Source organism: Syngnathus acus, chromosome 11 (genome assembly GCF_901709675.1).
Source record: "Syngnathus acus chromosome 11, fSynAcu1.2, whole genome shotgun sequence".
Taxonomy (NCBI): Eukaryota; Metazoa; Chordata; class Actinopteri; order Syngnathiformes; family Syngnathidae; genus Syngnathus; species Syngnathus acus.
In genome coordinates, this window is record NC_051096.1 from 6,743,197 (window position 1) to 6,759,695 (window position 16,499).

A 16,499-nucleotide genomic window follows, 5' to 3' on the forward strand; every position below is an offset into this window, starting at 1 on the left:
AAGTACATGTTGATTCAAACTTTATTTTGGTACCTGAATTGACATCAGAATGAGCTTTTTCGGCCAAGTTTGTGCATGCTTAACTCTGGTAGATGTCAACCTCTGTACAACATTCAAGTGACTAACAACATTTACGTGGCAAGAAGATAATATTGCCCAGTGATGTCTCTAGGACTCCATGCGTGACGCGAGTTCATCAGTGCAACATCCTGGGGAAAGAAGCTGTTTGTGTCTGCTGGTTTTGACGTACAGCGCTCTAGAACATCATCCGGAGGGGAGTAGTTCAAACAAACTATGACCTGGGTGAGAAGGGTCTGCACGTTTGCTGATCCTGGACAGGTACAAGTCTTGGATAGATGGGAGGTTGGTCCCAATTATCTTCTCCGCAGTCTTGATTGTCCGTTGCAGTCGGTCTTTGGTGGCCAATCCAAACCAGACAGTGATGGAGGTGCAGAGGATGTATGACTGTATGATGGCAGTCTAGAAGGTCTTCAGCAGATCCTGTGGCAGGCTGAACTCAAGCGGTCTCAAAGTACAGCCTCTGCTGGGCCTTCAGAGTCTATGTTGCCGGTGCATTTCAGGTCCCGAGAGGTTGTGGATCCCAGGAACTTGAAGGTGTCTGTGGAGAGAATAGTAAGGGGTGGAAGATAAATACCAAAACTATAGCACCTTCCATATTGATATCGATACCAGGTCGCTATCAATACCGAGATTACTATCAATACAAAATTGATGTTATCTAAATCAATACCCAAAGTGAGAGCCATCTAAATACAAATAGCCAACGGTCCTAACAATGTGTAAGCTTGTACTGCACACATGGTTCTTCTCCCGTGGTGCGCTCACTTTCTTGCTGCAGTGCAAAACTACATACACACTGGAGTGAAATCTAAACATGTTAGTTTCAATTTTTACAAATTGTACAGGTCAAAAGTCACAAACAACTGGAAAAACTTCTAAAAGATTCAGCTTGGTCATTTTGTCATAAAAAAACATTTGAACAAGACGTACAGTTTATAATTTTCTCAATAAATCCTGTACTGTTACTTTTCTGCTTACGGAACGGCTAGGTGTGTCTTGTGTGCGTGTTGAGGGCCTCGAGTGAGTAGTTTAGCATTTATAGACAGGACGGCGCTCAGAGCCTCTCAGCCAATCACAAACGAAGAGCCTCAAGTCTGATAAAGTCCGACAGCAACGGCTTCACAGCTCAATTTGGTCTAGAAACGAACAGAACCAGCTCAACCACCACTTAAAGATCTTTTGAAAATTTAACTTGTGGGAACCGGCTATGGTAAAATTGCGCCAAATGTTGCTCATTCTCTCAGCGCTGACAAGTTGGTGTGCGCTCAGTTCTGCATCGACATGCCTCGCTGTGGAGGAGGCGTACGGAGCAGTGGTCAACCAGCTACACCCCGGGCAACAGAACTCGCTTCTGGGCGAGGAGTCGCTCGTCGCTCTCTTTAATACACTGGAGAACCGTGTGCAATGTGAAAAAGTGCCGTGTGGAAAGGTACGTCTTTTTATCTTTTTTATGTCAGCCGCCCGCTTGCGGAGCAAGGGGGAAAGTACGCACACCTCTGGTGTGGTGCTGGGGATCGAAGTCTTAAAGCTGTTAACGTGCTGATAATGCGATTAAAACTGATATTTTAACATTTTTCCAAAAGTTCGAGCTAAATAACCAAGTGAAACATACATATTTAATGAACTTAATGTCTTATATATATGTGTGTATATCTATATACACACATACAAATATACTATATATATGTACATTATATCTATATACACACATACATATATACACATACATATATATGTATATATATATATATATCTTTGTTAGTGTTAAACATTCATGAGCATGAAGTCAGCGAGGATGAGGAATAAAAATCATTATCACTGTGTGACAAATCCTTAATCTTGCCGCATGTCAGTACAATAGCAGTAAAAAAGCGTGTGACTGATTGTGCTCATTGGCAGAAATAAAAGTAATATTGCCTGGCCTGCGCGTAATAAGTAATTAACAAGTCAAAGACGTCTATTGTCGAGAGGTTCAATAATTTGATACAAGTCAATGGACCTAAATAGCGACGCAAACCCGCTGGCCTCAGAAAAGCTGGTCACTAGGTCATCAAAAGGTCAATTTTTATGACACTAATCAAATCTGTTGGGTAATAATCTCAGTTAGGGATTTTCTTTTCTTTGATTTGTGGGGGTGGGGGCTGCAATTGCATTACACAATTTAACTGATATCAATGTGTTTTTCTCCCCAGTGCAACCTACTCGACGCTGTTCACCAGCTGATCCACAATCACAGTGACCATCGTCAGGCAGGCGTCGAGGAAGTCCTCAATGTAGACGCGTCGGAATTCACCGCCCTCGCTGCTGGCTGCGTTCTGTACCTGTCCTCTCCTGACACGGTGTGCGCCGCGGCGGACCAGGGAAGGTGGGGGCAGGAGGTGGAACACTTCCTGCACGGAATCACAAGCGGGAATTCCCATGAACATTACCATGAGGAGGAGGAAGATCACGCAGGGGAGGGCGAGTCATGCGACGGGCATGAACATCCACATGTGGCCCTTCGTGGATTAGAACGTGTGCTCAGCGCATTTCTCAAGCACTATGAGTCATCAGACATTGAGGTCAGTGGGGAAAATATTTGCTTATGGTTGACGCTTGACTGCGTTTTCACCTTAGTGAGGGATGTCAACATTTTTCTTCAGTGGGCAGCATACAGGAAAAACAAAGAATGCAAGGGCCACTTTGACCTTCTTTACCTTAGGTATCAAAAATAATCAGTGCCGGTAAGAATATGCACCTCAATGGCACATTATGTTTACATTTATTTATACCGACAAATGACTAGGATAGCAAAAAAATGCAATTATTATTTTGTATGACGAAGTTGTTTTCAGGCTGGTCATGTACAATATCTGCTCCTGCAGAGTAGCAACACAATCACTAACTACCAAAATGAGAGCGTTCTGTACTAAGCTGTCCTTGAGCCAAAGATTGCAATCCAAGCTATTCGCTACTACACTGAATTATCTTTGTTTTTCATCTGAGAACTATGAAGACATTTTGTTACAGTTTTCGAGACGTCTTATTTGCAAAATACAAGGACGTTGGAGATGGGAAGGAATTTCTTCTTTCCTTCCCCTGTTTACCATCACGCAAAGAAAGTGCAACGTGGTTCCTATTATGATCCAGGACCAATGGTCTTAACCTTTGAGAGCATCTTACAAATGATACAACCAACTAACTAGAAGGTTGTGACAAACTTACCCACAAAAGATGATCTTTAAGCAGGTAGTCTTCTGGGCTCACCGCGGTCTCAACTTGAAATGTTACATGAATTTGCATAAGCGGTGGTTGAGTGATTCGGATCTGGCCTGTGAACAAACAATCCAGGGATTGGGGTAACTGTTTAAGTGAATTATAAAATGGCCCATGACAAAAAAATACAAGTCTGTTTGTGGGTAATGCTTCGCCCGGACTAGCTCCTAGTTTTTAAATCATCTGAAGGTTTGCTTGGTTGAATGAAGTAATCAAAGCTAAACCACTCCATCTTTTTTTTTTTTTTCCAAAATCATCGTTAACCAGAACTGCATCACATCGAGCGACATCATGTTGGAGGTGGAGCAGACCCAAGTGGCTGGTGCAGTTCTGGGCCGGATCTTGTATCACGCCCTGCGAGGTCGATGCTTTCAAACACTCCCCGAAGAAAGTTTCTTCCTGGATTACATCGTGCACCTGGGCTCGGAGAATTTTACCATCACAGGTGAAAGAAAAAGAGAAGTCATTTGTCACGTGACTTGAAACTGAAAAAGAATCAAATAAGAAGTTGCTTTTTTTCTGAACCTTGAAGACTTGGAGGATCTCATGGCTTCTCTGGACATTGGACCCGAGTTGGAGTCCGACCACGGGCACGACGAACACGAGCATCACGATCACGGCAAGCAACTCAGGCATTCTGAAATGAACGGCACCTGGGAGGAGGTAAAGATGTCATTGAAGGTTAGGTGGCATCAAAGCGTTTAAAAATGACAGAATATTCTGATTCTCCTAGCACTGTTTCTCTGCGCACGAGCTGGTACAGATCCACAACCTGACTGTGGACTCCCCCAATCTGGGTCGCTCTGACCTGGCTCGTCTTAGCCCGGCGCTAATCCAGCAGATCCTGAGCGGGGCCTGCGCTGGCTCGCACCCGACGAAACCAGACGAGCTCAGCAAAACGGAGCGTAAGTGTCAGAAGACTTAACCGCTGAGTTCATTTCAATACTGTTGCTAACCAAAACAGCAATACCTAACGAAACATCTTTTGCACGTTGCTGATTATGCGTAGACTTTATTAGCCTTCCAGTAAATCATTTACATTTTGTCTTTGACGCTCTCGTGTCAGGGTACCTGTACGCGACCCTGGCCAACGTGATCATCACGTTGATGTCCATGTTCGGGATCGTGTTGCTGCTGTGCACGTCGTGCACCAGCGTCTTCCAGCTGTGCATCCAGTTCTGCATCAGCCTGGCTGTGGGCTCGCTCACGGGGGACGCCTTGCTGCATCTGCTGCCCATGGTGAGCCGTCTACATCACTGCATCGTAACCTTTATTGAGCCAAAGAACAATTGATACGAGGAAAATATCACAAAAGTATCCACGTCCTACCGTGTGTTTAGTTTCTGGGGCTGCACGTGCACACGCACAAAGTCGGCGGAGGCCACCACCCCTCTGAGCTTTCGGATTACGTCTACAAGATGTTGGTGGTGCTGGGTGGGATCTACTACTTCTACCTGATGGAAACCATCTTCAATATTGTCACGCATGGACATCACCACCATGGGGTGAGCCAAAGAAAATGGAGCTATCGAGTTCATTAAGTACATTGAGAATTTCTTAGCCCAAAAACATTTCATAATCCTTTGTGACAAACCTTCAAGGATGAATCTGAACCTCACCACTGCGACCACGGCCGGGTTCTAGAGATGTATCAGGAGGAGAGTAAACACAAATACAAAATGAACTCAACTTCCAAAACAGACCTGGTAAGAAATGTCACATATTTTAGCTGCATTAATATTATTGTAACTGTGATTATTACGACGACTGTCAAGGTGAAAGAGGAGGAGGAAGAAAAATATTTTCACATGTCCAGAAAGAGGACCAGAGGTATGATTTTTTTTTTTTTTTTTTCTCCGTAAACCCCTGCATATGTGCTTTTCACTATTCACAAAACATTTGTCGAAATTAAACTCTTCAATTCACTTCAACAAAGGTCGGCGAATACGTGAAATTGCACAAATGCAGATGTTTACTAAATATATCAATTGAGTGGTAACTAATTTAATTGTGTTTTTGCGCAGAACATCGGTTGCTGCCTTACATGATCACTATAGGGGACGGCATCCACAACTTTGCAGACGGCCTGGCGATGGGCGCCGCCTTCTCGCTTTCGTGGAAATCTGGACTCGCCACGACGCTGGCCGTCCTCTGCCACGAGCTGCCCCACGAACTAGGTGACACAAACACCGGACATGGCGTTTTCACCGTTCTCGTCTTAGGCGGAACTGTTTTAACCGAAACCATTTTGCTGCATGTTAACAAAAGAGCTGACGGATTTGTTTATTTAAATATTTTTGGGCTACCCAGGCGATTTCGCCATCTTGCTCAACTGCGGCCTGTCGGTACGCAAGGCACTGCTTTTGAATATCGGCAGCGCCTTGACGTCCTTCGTGGGCCTTTACATCGCCTTGAGCGTGGCGACCGACCTGGCCACCACGCAGTGGATCGCCGCTGTCACCACGGGCCTGTTTCTCTACGTGGGCTTGGCTGACATGGTGAGTGGTACTAAACTTTAATACAGAGGAATTTCGAAAGTGGTAGTTGGATACATTGCAACAATAAGAGGGGGGGGGAAAAAATAAATAAATGCAACATTACCTTTTTGGGTCTTGTTCCCCTCTTCAGCTGCCCACCATGATGCACATCAAGTCCAAGACGCCGTGGCTGGTGTTCGCCCTGCAGAACGTTGGCCTGCTGTGCGGTTGGGCCATCCTCCTGCTGCTGTCCGTCTACGAAGAGAGCATCAGCTTCTAGAGGCCTCGGCCCTACTTTGGACTTGACACTTGTCGTTGTTCTAGGATGTTAAATGTCAGACAAGTCTAGAAAAATAAACAATTTTACATAAGGTACACAAATGAGTGAAATCAAAACACAGTTGGCTTTACATTAGTGGTACGAGCGACTCGTTCAATGGACAAATGTATTCAAGTAATTGAGACAGGACTTTGACTGAACACAACTACACGCACAAGCTGACTGTTTAACATGCAATTTCTTCCGAGCCACATGACAGCATGCTTAAGTCATCTTACTTTTGATTGTAAAATGCACAAATGTTCAAATGTTATGTAATTTTGCACAGTTGGGGTTCTTTTGTGTTTGAGTTTATTAGGGGTCGCACAAGAGCAACAAATATTGTGTTAAAGTATGATTTTACTTTGGCTCACCAAAACATTTTCAGGATGTCAAACATCTAGTGTGATATATATTTTGTGAATTTGCAGTTTGAATAATAAATATGCCAGCAAATCACTTATCTGTTTTACTAGTCTCTTTTTTTTTTTTTTAACTGCTTAATAATTCATATTTTCAATTATTATCGAGTCTATTCAACTTTGTCCTCAAACAGGCTGATGATACTTTTTTTTTTTTTTTTTTTAAATCATCAGCATCTAATCAGTTCCTGCTTATGTGAACATCTTCATTAGGGCCAGAGTCCAGCGACAACTCATCAAACCTAGCATAGTACAAACGTATACTCTGTGCACTACACAGGTGGCGACAACGTCACCGTTGCACAACGCACACGTTAGCAGCGTGTTGAGCTTGTAAAGCCAAATATTGCACCAAGGCCTGCTGACTGAGGCGAACATTTCACTGCGTTTTTTTAAGCACTTCTAAGTCCGAATGGTGTCCTGTGCAGATATTGTTTGAGCCTTTCTATGTTATCAGGACCTTGAGTGCAAAATTAGTGGGGAGTGTTCAGTCCTGTAATGAGGTCACCCTCACTTCAGCAGTTGATTAAATAAACATTAAGAATAAAGAAATCCCACATTCCTAATCTGGAGTTTATGACGCAGGTCAATGTTTGCCTTCAAACATGGAGGGCAAAAGCATCCTCCTGCTGCGATACAGAGTGTGCATTGTTCTTCCTTATTCCAAGTGTTGGTGTAAATGAAGTGAGCAAACACTCTCAGCAGTTGCCCTTTGGATTGTGTGATCATAGCTGCCCTTCTCTGAAAAATAATGAAACAAAAAATGTGATCAGTGAAAGAAATGCATTAAGTTACAGATTCAAGAAAATTAGAGCAATTTTAACACACCTCAGGAGTTCTTTGATTTGGATATTTTCCGAATAAAATCCAGTGGCGTCAGTCGGCGATCTTAGAAAAATACATCTTTTATTCATATGCAAAGAACCACGTTGAATTACGTAGACGTTAAATAAATAAACAGGGTGTGTTTTACTTATATTCAATGATCGCTTGAGTGGCCAGCTTAATGAGCTGGTTGAAGTCAAACTGGATGTACTTTCGCCAGTAGCGTCGGTCTCTGCCATACATTTGGGCGGGGTAGCACGGACTTCCTAAAAAATAAACATGTACATATTGAACAATTTCACATGAATTCAATTTATTATGAGTTTTCACTAACTTTCTTTCCTGTCAGCAAAACACACTGAGTTACAACTAGGTAAAAGTCTTCACTTACTGCATGACACCATCTACTGGTTAGAACTTGGTCAGGTCTTCCTCGTCTTGTTTATTTTTAAAATTGAGTTTAAATACTGGGAGAAAAACACATACTGTAGTGTAGAGTAATATATTACCGATGCCGTGAAAGATTCGGGCAATGGCTCTGCCCGAGAACTTCTCGTCACTTCTGATGGACAGGAAGCTCCTTATGTCTGCTCTGATCTGATTCTCCCAGTCCAAGAGCTACAAACAAACAAACATCACTCCATCCATCCACGACAACAAAAAATAACGCAGCTGATAGTTTAAAACACTAGCATAGTGTTTTGTGTCACCTTGTACCGGTCCAGGCTATCCTCCGGTTCCATCGGTTCTCGGGTGAGGTCTCTTTCCCGCCGCTTGTCAAAGTACTCTGACAGAAGGTCCTTCAGCCGGAGACTGCGACCCTCATCCAAGTCGTCCATGCAGGACAGCACATTTTTGAAGGACACGCTGGTGACAAAAAAAAGAAGAAAAAAAAAACTTTGCTGCTAAAGTAATCGAGACAGGTAAAAGTATGAGCAGCTGCAACATCTTAAAGCAATAGGTGTTAATAATGAATTTCATGACTTGGCAGTAATTCAGGCCCCAACTACTTTGTACCTTTTGAAGGCCCTGAAGCAAGCGCTCAGCTGGTAAAGCTGCGACCGCTCTCGATCCTGAACGCGCCTATGCAGGAACCGGCACACCTTGTCCAGTTCCTCGTCGCTCAGGTCTCCATAGGAGCGGAAGTAGAAGGACAGAGAAGAGAACTCGACGAGGACGCCACTTCGCCCGCCAGCTAACAGAGAGTCCAGTTGCAGACGCAATATTCAAACTTAGACGCTCGTATTACTAGAACACAAATTCAGTGCCCACACACCTTTACCGGTGCTCCACTGCAGCTGCCTGAGTCCCCTCTTGACCAACGGGAGCTGCCATCCCATCGTGTCGGCCACCTCCACCACGTCAAACTCCAGCTGGTCATACGACTCCACTCGCTCACCGGCCATCCGCCTACGGGCTAGCACTACGGCCACGGGTGGGCAGCTGCAAAGCCCCAAGTTTTTTTTTTAGACACAAAAAGGCATGATCATATTATGTGAAAGGTTCAAAAACAGGGTTCACATTTTAGTGATCTTTCGAAGCTGTCTGGGGCCTTCATAGCAGCTGACTTTGCACACAGACAGTGTGGGGTGGAGAAGCTCTACAAAGCGCTGAGGATGAAGCTCCAGATAACATAGCAGTGTCTCAATACCTGAGGTGGGGGGAAGTAATTAGAGCCCAATTAGTTTGCTGCCTAAACAGGCAGGAGAAAAGATACGAGTGTGCAGTTACCTTCTTCTGTGATGTCCAGAGTTTCTACCGTCTCCTGGATGGGGACGGCTCTCTCATGAGTGTGACACACTCGTTCCACGGGCCAATCAGAAGAGCTTCCGACTTCCTGGTCACCTACAACCTCCACACTGACATTGTTGGCATCCGAATCTTCCGTTCTATGACCATTGTCTGTGGAATGAATCATCTCCTGTCGGGTGGATGTGTCGTGACCGATTTCCTGATCGCGCGTCTCCATCATCTCCAACAGCTCAGCATCACCGACGTCCTCCTTGTCATAAGAAGTGTTGAGTATGGTTTGCGTGCTGTGGTACTCTACACATGAAGCAGGTACTACTGACCTGGATCAGCTCTTTTTGTTTTTGGTGGATTTGTTTGCATTTGCATGCCGGGAATACTTTCTGGACCAGCCTTTTCACCGTGTAGTAGTCCACCGTGTCGGAATAGATGTGACGTCGCAGCTCGTGGAGGTCCATACCCTGCGTGTGAAGATGGATCGTACGTCCATACATTATAATAAATAATGGAAAATATTTTTATTTAACAGTATGACGCAAAAGCTGCATTATATTCTCAATATGGAGGTGCACCTAATATTGTGATCACAATGTTTAAATAAGAGTGGCGAGCTTACTTCAGGCTCAAGGAAGAGGTGACAGTGCGCTGGTTCTCCATCTCTTCCCGCTCTCCCGATTTCTTGGACGTAACTCTCAAAGCTCTGGGAAAATAATGTGATGCTGAGGTCTCGAAGGGCAGACCAGGATACACTTCCAGTACTTGCAAGACTTAAAGTACTCTGTGGGAAGACTAATCCGAACCTTGGGCATGTTGTAGTGAATGATGCCCCGCACGTCAGATTTGTCTAGGCCCATGCCAAACGCCACAGTGGCCACCACGATCCGCAGCTGGCCGCACATGAAGTTGTTTTGAACTCGGCGGCGTTCTGACCCCGAGAGGCCTGCGTGATATGACTCGGCCTGCCACTTGAGAGGTTTACGAATCTTCTTCCTTGCTGGACAAAATAAAAACAAGGGAGGCCAAACTCATTTGCTGTCTAAAGAGGCTGCCAACATAGCCAAAAAGTATAGGCCCCTCACCAAGTTCTTTCTTCTTTTGTCCCACTAGGTTGACTTGCGTTTGGCTGTTGCTGATGTCTTTATTTTCTTTCACGAGTACTCCCTGCAGGCATGTTCTTAGCAGCGCTGCCACGCGAGCCGTCTCCTCCCTCCTGGTGCAGTAAACGATGACGGAGTCCAGGCATCCGAAGCGATCGCCTTTTAACAAGGACACCAGAGCCTTAAAAAAAGACAAAGAAAATGTGTTGTAAACCTGCAGAAACTCTTGAGGGGTAAATAGGATCGGTCATACCTGATCCTTCTCCCGGTCCATGGACACGGAAAGGTGCAGGTTGGCGGGCACGGCGGCGGATCGGACAGCGATACCGTCCTGGTCGTGGATGTCCAGGTGGTGAGCGATGTCCAGAGCTGTAGACAATGTGGCCGTGGCTGTGAGTCCAAGCAAACACCGCACGCCCAGACGCTCCCTCAACACCTACAAAAAGAGTGCAATCAACACCAATGGTCATGTGATCCTCAATTGCTGCCCATGAAAGACCAACTGATTTTTTTTTTTTTACCTTACAAAGCCTTAGGTAGCACGGGCGGAAGTTGTGGGACCATTCCGACACGCAGTGGGCTTCGTCGATGCACGCAAAGGCCACTGGAGGGAGCTCCTGCGCAGAGGGTAGGCATCCCGAACTGGAGCCAGCACCTCCGCCAACCAGTGCTTCGGGAGAGAGCAGCAGCACACACACTAGACCTGCCTTTACCTGAGCAAACATACCAAGGAACTATTCAGTAATCCAAATAAATCACAGTTGCAAAAATGGCTTCCTGTTACCTTTTGTATCGCAGCTTCTCGTTGTTTCATTGTCATGTTGGAATGGATGCAGGCAGCTTTCAGGTTGGCTGGGAGGCCAGAGAGCTGCACAAACACATGTTCACACAAATGTTACTTGAACTGACTGGACGAAAAGAAGGAGAGAGGAGAAAAGAATCAAGACGTGGTGGAAAATGTGCAGTTATGGAAATGTTCTTCCTGAGGTTGTGGCACCTGGTCATCCATGAGCGAGACAAGCGGGGAGATGACTAAAGTGATGCAGTTGGACCGCTTGGCATACAAGTAAGCTGGCAGCTGATAGCAAAGCGACTTGCCCATCCCTGTTGACAACACCACCAGGGTGGAGAGACCTGCACGGAAACAAGTAACATTAAGTATAGAAAGTACATTACTTTGGATTAGCACCTTTGTATGAAGAACTATATTACATGCAATGTAAGTCTTTTACAGGACGTGTGCTGTGATTCAAACAGTATGTCTCTATGTACCTGACAGGATCCTCATGATGGCTTCCTCCTGCCCCGCCCTGAACGAGCTGTAGCCAAGTTCTCGGAGAGCATCGAAGACGTCGTCAGGTGTCGCTGAACACACAAAGTTGCGTTATTGTTTTGCAATAATCAAGTGAAAGTCAATTTAATTACCCTGAAGTTTGCCATCGTCTGTGAGGCGGTAAAGCGGCTCGATGGGTGGCGGAGGCGTTGGACGCTCGTAGTCGGGACGGATCACGTTGAGCAGAGCTTCGTCTTTGCTGTTGTTCTCAGGTTCTCGCTCTTCTTTGAAACAAGCGCCTTGGTCCTGAGGTTGCAGAGTTCCTGTCGCCCTGGCAACCTCCTCCAGGGTGGGTAGCTCGAAGGGCTCCTCTTCATCAACGGGCTGCTCCTCACAAGTAGAAGGCGGAGGTGCTGCAAAGCAAAATGGGAGCTTGGTAAGAATAAAACTAAGTGTATGTTAATTACATTTTAAGGTCAAAATTGATGAAAGTAAATTTCCCTTGCGCACTACCTGGTCCCTTGCAGTGGATGGCCCAGTGTCCTGTGGCACCGCACTTGTAGCAAGTGTCCCCCTGGCGGCTATGGCCGCCACGAAAGCCGCCACGCCGTCCTCTACCCAAAAACCCACCACCGCCACCAAAACGTTCGCCTTTCAACTGGAACTTCTGCATGTACAACTGAAATAAGATAGCTGTTTTACTAAATTATACATTATCCAGCTGATACAGAGTTAAAACATGATTTGCTCTTTCTTTAAATCTGTATGTGTTTCGAGTGATATATTTTTTTTTTCATCTCATATTCATTAAACTGTATGTACTTGTTTGCGCAGGGCCATTCCTCTCAAGGCATATCCTTTGACGTGAGATTTCTTTTTCAGATTGATCTTCACAAAGTTACCCTCTGCAACCTTGGAGCCCCTGAAAAAGGACAAAATAAAGAAATGTGGTCTTTCAAGTGGTGAACAAAAGCAGTAGAAATATAATTGTGAATATGTGGTAAAATATATCTTACGTGGCTCGGACTGACTGCGCTTGATATGATCTCCTGGTGCCAAAGTCTTCTTCAACTTCTCCAAGCAGGTTCTCCTGAGGAACCTTAACAGGAGTTACAGTGGCCATTAGAGGGTGTACCGTGCCTACTGCCCTGAAAGCGCTCTCACATAATGGATGGATCATTCAATTATTTATCATAACCTTATTTTTTTATATTCAACACTAACAGGATTTCTATATTCTTTAGACTACCTTCTTTGGCACCTTAGTTGCTTTGTCTTCCTCCACCTCGGTATCCTCTTTTCCCTTTTTCCTGCGTCTCTTCTTCCCATCTCCTTCGGCTTTCTCCTCAATCTTCTCATCCCCTTCCTCGTACTTCTTTCTTCTCCTCTTCTTCTGGGCTCCCCCTTCTTCTATTGCCCCTCCTTCCCGCTGCCTCTTCTTCTTGCTTTTCTTTGGAGGGCTCTCACTGGCCTCTTTCGGTGGCGCCGTGTCTTCAGAATTTTCCTTCTTTTGCTGGGAATGTGGAGCGACATTCAGCGGAATATTTGTCATTGCATCTTTTTTGTCTCCTTGTTTCACATCCGTCTCCGTTAGCCGACACCCCTCCTGGTTTCCTGCACCGGGCTTCTCTTCAGCTCCCAGCTCATCAAAAACTTGACACCTCTCCAGCCACTTCCTGTCCACAAAGCTCAGTCGGTTGGCGGGTGAAGGTCTTCCCTGCGGTGGCAGGAATTTGAAGCACTCCTCGACTCGCAGGACTAAGGCCTCCATGTAAAGTCCCTGAGTCTTTTTCTACATCGCCACTGGAGATAGGCACCTGAGTCCCACCAGAACTAACAGAATCTTTGGACGTTTCCGGAACTGGTGGAAATAGCTCAGAAGGTTCTTGAGCGTCCACCGGGTGGAGCTTATCAGACACCACAACTTCCAAGCTCGGCGTCACCCGCCTGTTAGGCAGGAGCACAAACAAAATGGTTGCCTCATTTCATTTATTCAAATTGAGAACAAGTGAAAAATAAAGAACTTGAGAGAAGGCCACACGCTGATTGTTTACGTTCCTCTTTCAAGGCGACTGTTTTGGTTAGCAGAACATTGATTACGCATCAGAATGAACGGTAATTGCCCCCACCATCTCCGCCATCTTGTCTCCCTCACCTTGGTGATAAGGGGCTGGATTCTGCATCAAAGGATGTGGGGACAGCGTTATTCTTCTGTACACTTTGAGCATCTTTTTTTAAAAAGTTCACAGGCACACGTCCAGATTTTTTCAACGTGACTGGTTTCTCCTGTAACAAAAAGCACACATTAATAAGATAACCACACATCCTCAGCTTTGCCCTTGAGCTACCTTGCTAGTCAGTGTCGCCAGGTTGGTTTTTAGTTTGAGGCCGTAATATTGCGCAGAAGCCTTGAGAGAATCTCTGTCCAAGGCACTAAGGGGCCTGGGCGAAGAAGCCGGTAAAACACTGCGATTCAGGTGAGAACCCCAGCAGTCCTGAGCAGAACAATAAGACTGAAGGGTTAGTCATTGTATATTGTCTTTGTGTCGTTTGAAAAGGTTGGAGAAAAAAAAAGAAGCATGCATTAGTTACCTTCAGAGGTGCAGATTCAGACGATTTGGTGTTAATTCTGGTTGCATTGTTACAACTGCTGCTGCCACTTTTCTCTTTGGCTAGTTTTAAATGATGGTATTCTTTGTATAAATCTGGAAAAGGGCAGGGTATTCAATAAAATTATTTTACAAGTACAGTACGTACACAAAAACAGACAACCGTTACGTGTGCACTTACTCCTAGTGTCCTCTGAAGCTTTGTCAATGTCCTCCTGAACGTTTTATGGAAACATAGTCAGAATTGTTTTAACTGTAATAATACCAAAAAAAAGTCACGTAAAAAGCACAAACAAATTACCTTGACTGGTTTCCTTTGGTTCTCTTTGACAAAACCTTGCTCCCAGCTTTTCAACAGGAGTTTTACCTCGTTGTAGCGGTCCATAATAGAACCGAGAGCTTTAGTCTAAACTATTAGATAAACTTCGGGACATGTTTAGGGAAGTTTAACATGACACATTAGACGAATTTAATCCGAGTTTAAGGGGAAAACAAGCACTGATATAGCGAACAAGGACGTACCCGAGCTGGAAAACAAACCACTTCCGTGTTTTTTTTAAGATTTTCCCGCCGCGGAAAATGGCTGCTTGTGTTGCCAGGTTTATTTCTTTATCCCCCTTTTCTCAAACTATATATACAAATTAAAAGGCATAATTCAACGTAGTCTGAACCCTACGATCATTTAATTAATATGAAATGTATTTGTGCTGATTAAAATGCGTGAAAATACATTGTGAAGCGCTATAAAATTTGTGTTGAAGAATGTGTCAATTATGAGACGGATATCCGGGTTCCAAATAAACACGTGTCCTCATTTAAAGTGACAGTCACGCTTAACGTGGAATTCTGTACAGTACATTTAATTCACAGTAGCACTTTTCACAGAGCAGAGGACTCTGTTTCAAATAAAGTACAGTAAAACAGTAATTTGGTCAAATTAAAATAAAAAATAATCTAATCTTATACTTACGATGGGTTGAAACGTTCATACTGTTTTGGTGTCATAATTCATCATACATTTCTGGTTGATATGAATAATATACGTAATAATATACGGTACCTTTTAGGGTTAGTGAGACATACATCAGCCAGGAATAGAGTAACAAAGAAAATGTTTTTATTATTGTCAGCTATTTAATTCAGCAGCAGTGTATGTGATTGTGACAATGGGGTCTATTCCAGTTGGGACACCTCATGGAAATACGCACCCAGCATCTTAATCCCCTGAATGTAGTTTGTTCTGAGAATAAACAAAATAAAGAACATGACTCACGAGGCTTGAAGAAAAGGCTGTAAAAAAGACAAGCACCTGTTGAGTTTTTCGTTCTGGGAGTGCGCTCCGTCGTCAGAGGAACCGACAGGAAGCAACATGACGTTGCGCCCTGTCGCCTCCTGGAAGGTCAGGGTAACGGGGATACTGCCGCCCTCGCGTGTCAGGTCTGGTTCCACGCCAAAGACTGTCATGCGATAGAGCCAGATGATTTAAACCAAGAGGTTGCCAGTGTAGAGATTGACAAGAAAGTAGTGGGAAGAAATGTTGCGTCATAAAACCTGGCATTTGAACAGCAGTGAGGAGACTATTTCGATAAGTCCTAATTTTACCAGTTTTTTGTTTTAAACGTAATAACCCATACTTTTACTTAATTAAGTACAGAATTTGAGTACTCCTGCCACCTCCGTGACAAGCAGTACATACCCGTCTTCATGGCTTTGCGACCCGCCATATAGTGCGGATGGTTGAAGTCAGACACCCAGGCTTTGGCCCCGTGGCCCATTGACACTTTCAGCTTGTTGGGGCTCTCCAGTTCTGCAAACTTCTTTTGCAGATAGTCAGTCACCTGAAAACCCAAATAATGAATGTGATGAATAAATACAAAATAAACACAGAAATATTGACTTGTGTGATACTGAGCCACTGGTGATTTAGAATGATGGTGAGTGAGTGAGCGAGTCAACTTTTTAAGTGTGACTAAGTTAAAAAATGTCACTACCATATAGTTTTAAAAAAAAAAAAAATCCTAACGGGCAAAGAGATCTACTTCCTCAAAGTGTATGGACTAGCAGGTTTTATTTTTAGGTTTGCAGGGACAGCCACTTCTGGCAAACCACGAAGTCCCATACTGACTACCACAAAATGGCTGAGCAATTTTTTTAAATTATTTAGTTTTATTTCATTTGATTACAATAAAATTAATTGGTTTTTAAATGTAAACTGTTTTATCTTACTTTCTTCTCCACAACTTTGGGATCCATGTCAGGCACCAGGCGGATGGAGAATTTGCCGTTGACTTTGCGGGGGATAACCGTCTTGGCGCCCGTATCGGAGAAAGCACCCTCGATGCCGTGCAGAGAAAGCGAGGGGTACCTCCAGCGATGCATTAAGATTTGCTCC

The 16,499-nt window shown here is 44.5% G+C and overlaps 4 protein-coding genes across 7 annotated transcripts in view; 1 reads left to right on the forward strand and 3 right to left on the reverse strand.

Moving 5' to 3' along the window:
- Positions 1 to 15,085, reverse strand: recql4 (RecQ helicase-like 4). 3 transcript variants are annotated; one of them, XM_037263243.1, is made up of 35 exons: positions 14,409 to 14,723; positions 14,289 to 14,322; positions 14,091 to 14,203; positions 13,847 to 13,993; positions 13,654 to 13,784; positions 12,748 to 13,445; positions 12,515 to 12,597; positions 12,321 to 12,420; positions 12,012 to 12,177; positions 11,651 to 11,911; positions 11,498 to 11,590; positions 11,223 to 11,359; positions 11,010 to 11,093; positions 10,747 to 10,938; positions 10,479 to 10,661; positions 10,208 to 10,406; positions 9,929 to 10,122; positions 9,745 to 9,828; positions 9,452 to 9,589; positions 9,111 to 9,381; positions 8,901 to 9,030; positions 8,656 to 8,822; positions 8,397 to 8,574; positions 8,090 to 8,246; positions 7,889 to 7,997; positions 7,383 to 7,645; positions 5,938 to 7,295; positions 5,381 to 5,509; positions 4,931 to 4,976; positions 4,408 to 4,604; positions 3,862 to 3,989; positions 3,648 to 3,753; positions 3,286 to 3,392; positions 2,284 to 2,471; positions 1 to 619 (listed from the first exon to the last, which is right to left on the reverse strand). In XM_037263243.1, the coding sequence occupies exons 6-26, from the start codon at positions 13,267 to 13,269 to the stop codon at positions 7,524 to 7,526; spliced, it is 3,570 nt and encodes a 1,189-aa protein (XP_037119138.1). In that variant the 5' UTR covers positions 13,270 to 13,445; positions 13,654 to 13,784; positions 13,847 to 13,993; positions 14,091 to 14,203; positions 14,289 to 14,322; positions 14,409 to 14,723; the 3' UTR covers positions 1 to 619; positions 2,284 to 2,471; positions 3,286 to 3,392; positions 3,648 to 3,753; positions 3,862 to 3,989; positions 4,408 to 4,604; positions 4,931 to 4,976; positions 5,381 to 5,509; positions 5,938 to 7,295; positions 7,383 to 7,523. The 3 variants fall into 3 exon arrangements, with proteins under 3 accessions (XP_037119138.1, XP_037119139.1, XP_037119137.1); XM_037263244.1 differs by lacking the exon at positions 3,286 to 3,392 and having other exon boundaries at positions 3,561 to 3,753; positions 9,111 to 9,378; positions 14,409 to 15,085; XM_037263242.1 differs by lacking the exon at positions 3,286 to 3,392 and having other exon boundaries at positions 3,561 to 3,753.
- On the forward strand, positions 1,165 to 6,701 carry slc39a4 (solute carrier family 39 member 4). 2 transcript variants are annotated; one of them, XM_037263253.1, is made up of 12 exons: positions 1,165 to 1,510; positions 2,274 to 2,642; positions 3,604 to 3,781; positions 3,869 to 3,999; positions 4,070 to 4,241; positions 4,403 to 4,575; positions 4,677 to 4,841; positions 4,938 to 5,042; positions 5,112 to 5,166; positions 5,361 to 5,513; positions 5,647 to 5,834; positions 5,965 to 6,701. In XM_037263253.1, exons 1-12 carry the CDS (start codon positions 1,289 to 1,291, stop codon positions 6,091 to 6,093), a joined length of 2,040 nt encoding a protein of 679 aa, XP_037119148.1. In that variant the 5' UTR covers positions 1,165 to 1,288; the 3' UTR covers positions 6,094 to 6,701. The 2 variants fall into 2 exon arrangements, with proteins under 2 accessions (XP_037119148.1, XP_037119147.1); XM_037263252.1 differs by having other exon boundaries at positions 4,938 to 5,166.
- The window catches only part of dus3l (dihydrouridine synthase 3-like (S. cerevisiae)), a 25,367-nt gene continuing 10,567 nt past the window's right edge, over positions 1,700 to 16,499 (reverse strand). The window contains exons 17-18 of the transcript XR_005099314.1: positions 16,147 to 16,149; positions 1,700 to 1,713 (exon numbers count right to left, since the gene is read on the reverse strand). The gene's annotated coding sequence lies outside the window, so the exon portion shown is untranslated. The remainder of the gene's footprint in view (positions 1,714 to 16,146; positions 16,150 to 16,499) is intronic.
- cndp2 (carnosine dipeptidase 2) overlaps positions 15,203 to 16,499 on the reverse strand; it is a 4,804-nt gene continuing 3,507 nt past the window's right edge. Inside the window, exons 9-12 of the mRNA XM_037263270.1 lie at positions 16,334 to 16,498; positions 15,804 to 15,945; positions 15,417 to 15,564; positions 15,203 to 15,347 (exon numbers count right to left, since the gene is read on the reverse strand). Coding sequence (XP_037119165.1) covers positions 15,281 to 15,347; positions 15,417 to 15,564; positions 15,804 to 15,945; positions 16,334 to 16,498 — 522 coding nt within the window. The 3' untranslated portion in view covers positions 15,203 to 15,280. The remainder of the gene's footprint in view (positions 15,348 to 15,416; positions 15,565 to 15,803; positions 15,946 to 16,333; position 16,499) is intronic.

Excerpts from the sequence above, each read along its gene's own strand:
- slc39a4 (XM_037263252.1), top strand. The coding sequence starts at position 1,289 with ATGGTAAAATTGCGCCAAATGTTGCTCATTCTCTCAGCGCTGACAAGT. Across the intron at positions 4,000-4,069 it reads TGAACGGCACCTGGGAGGAG|CACTGTTTCTCTGCGCACGA; the intron begins GTAAAGATGTCA and ends TGATTCTCCTAG. Across the intron at positions 4,242-4,402 it reads CGAGCTCAGCAAAACGGAGC|GGTACCTGTACGCGACCCTG; the intron begins GTAAGTGTCAGA and ends CTCTCGTGTCAG.
- recql4 (XM_037263243.1), bottom strand. The coding sequence starts at position 13,269 with ATGGAGGCCTTAGTCCTGCGAGTCGAGGAGTGCTTCAAATTCCTGCCA. Across the intron at positions 11,591-11,650 it reads AGACGATGGCAAACTTCAGG|CGACACCTGACGACGTCTTC; the intron begins GTAATTAAATTG and ends TTGTGTGTTCAG. Across the intron at positions 10,939-11,009 it reads GAGAAGCTGCGATACAAAAG|GTAAAGGCAGGTCTAGTGTG; the intron begins GTAACAGGAAGC and ends ATGTTTGCTCAG.